The sequence below is a fragment of the Austrofundulus limnaeus genome, unplaced genomic scaffold, assembly GCF_001266775.1.
Source record: "Austrofundulus limnaeus strain Quisiro unplaced genomic scaffold, Austrofundulus_limnaeus-1.0 Scaffold776, whole genome shotgun sequence".
Taxonomy (NCBI): Eukaryota; Metazoa; Chordata; class Actinopteri; order Cyprinodontiformes; family Rivulidae; genus Austrofundulus; species Austrofundulus limnaeus.
Window position 1 is genome coordinate 194,844 of NW_013953178.1, and position 1,822 is coordinate 196,665.

The window sequence follows — 1,822 nt, forward strand, 5'->3', positions numbered from 1 at the left end:
GGTTATATACTGTATAATGCAGAAAAACCTCAGGCGAGGGGAATAAAAATCAGTTTTTTCTATGTTCCATCCTCAGTATCTCTGAAACAAAAGCATTTGATGTGATACTTAGACCCCTGATGAAATCTCCCAAGTGTTAGCTTTATTTTGATATCAGGGGTATTTATATGGTGTTTTTAGGTGCTCAGATACACCCAGTTACATTTGGGCATGCTTTTTTGAGCACAAACTTCAAGAAAACCCCTTGGGGCTTAAGAGGAAATGTTTTTTCAGGGCTCTAGACTCACTTTATTTCTTAGATGCACAAAGGTTAGGTGCACTCACGTTTTCAGTGACATCACATTTAATATTGCAGTTTTACAAATTAGCTAATTATTAAATCACTGTCCATTAAGGCAGCATTAACTTGCAAATATTTAGCTGATAATCTAGTCTTTATTTGAACCAAAATTGTACAAGACGTATAATTTAATGAAAAGTATTAAAGTGATTCTATGACCTGAAATTTTACCGTAAACTTCTCAAGATAAATGAAATGAAATAAGTGCGAATGTTTAAGGGTTAAACAACTTCTAAACATCTCAAACTGGACTTTTCAGGGTTAAATATCTTAGACCAGTGGTTCCCAAAGTTGGGGTCGAGACCCCCCATTGGGGTCTTGAAACATCAAGCTGGGGTCTTGAAAATATTTTCTGAATTAATTACACTAAAAAATGACAACTAAGCACATTTTTCTGCCTTTGTTGTTACAAAATAATGAGAGTAGTGAACTTAAAATGGAGAAAAATAGTGTAATAAATAACGTTACTATGCTCTTGTTAATTTGATTTGAAAACAATGTTTATCAACCAACAACGGCCGGGGGCTCAGGTCTCTGCTGCTGCGATTGTTTGGGTCAAAACCTGAAAAGTTTGGGAACCACTGTCAGGCTACACGGGCCCCTCAGATGGACATCTCCTGTAGTTTGGCCTTCTGGAGCTTTCCCCTCTCTCCCTCGCATCAAAATCCAAAAAGCAAATATCTGTCTTTTGCACAAAATAACTGAAAAGCACATTTTTATTTGTTAGTCTGACTGATTTCTTTTTTWAAATGATAAAAGGACTCTGGGGTTCCTTCGATTTGTTGAAAGCAGCTTCCATTTTTTAAAAAATGGACCCGCCGTCCTCCTCGAACAACGGAAATATTTTCTAGTCGCACTACTAAAATACCTGGTTGCACTCTAGAGCCTGGTGCTTTTAAGGCTTGAATTGTCCYTTTTTAATTAGATGTTTTGTGTTGTAGAAACGATGATAATCCTTGTCGCGGTCCATCCTTCTCCTTTCAGGATGATTCAGGTCAGTTTTCTGTGGACAGCAGATCTCAGATMCACTGGGTGTCCTTCCTGGACGGACGGCAGCGGGTCCTGCTGTTCACGGAGGACACTGCCGTGGTGACGAAAGCTCGACAGTCAGAGGAGCTGGAGCAGTTTGAACAGGAAGTGAAGGTGTCCCTGCAGAACCTGGGTCTGTCTCTGATCAACAACAGCAGCCGGCAGGAGGTCGCTTACATCGGAATCACCAGGTAGGGCTGCAGATAACGATTATTTTAGTCATCGATTAATCTATTGATCATTCTGACGATTAATCAAGTAATCACACATAAGAACAGTCATGTTCTGCAGTAATTACTTAGCTTATTTTATGAGAAATATAATTATTTAATAATCTAAGGTTATATAGATTAGATGCACTTGCTGATGGCCCTGCTGCATTCAAAGTAAAATTACAATAACAGTTGTATTAGTTAATGTATTTTAAGTGATGGATTCATATGATGTCTGAGG

The 1,822-nt window shown here is 38.5% G+C and overlaps 1 protein-coding gene across 1 annotated transcript in view; it reads left to right on the forward strand.

Annotated features, from left to right (window-relative positions):
• vps13c (vacuolar protein sorting 13 homolog C) overlaps nt 1-1,822 on the forward strand; it is a gene marked incomplete in the record, with an annotated part of 84,931 nt that overhangs the window by 76,909 nt on the left and 6,200 nt on the right. The window contains 1 exon segment of the mRNA XM_014028527.1: nt 1,325-1,560. Within this exon segment, the coding sequence (XP_013883981.1) occupies nt 1,325-1,560 (236 nt within the window).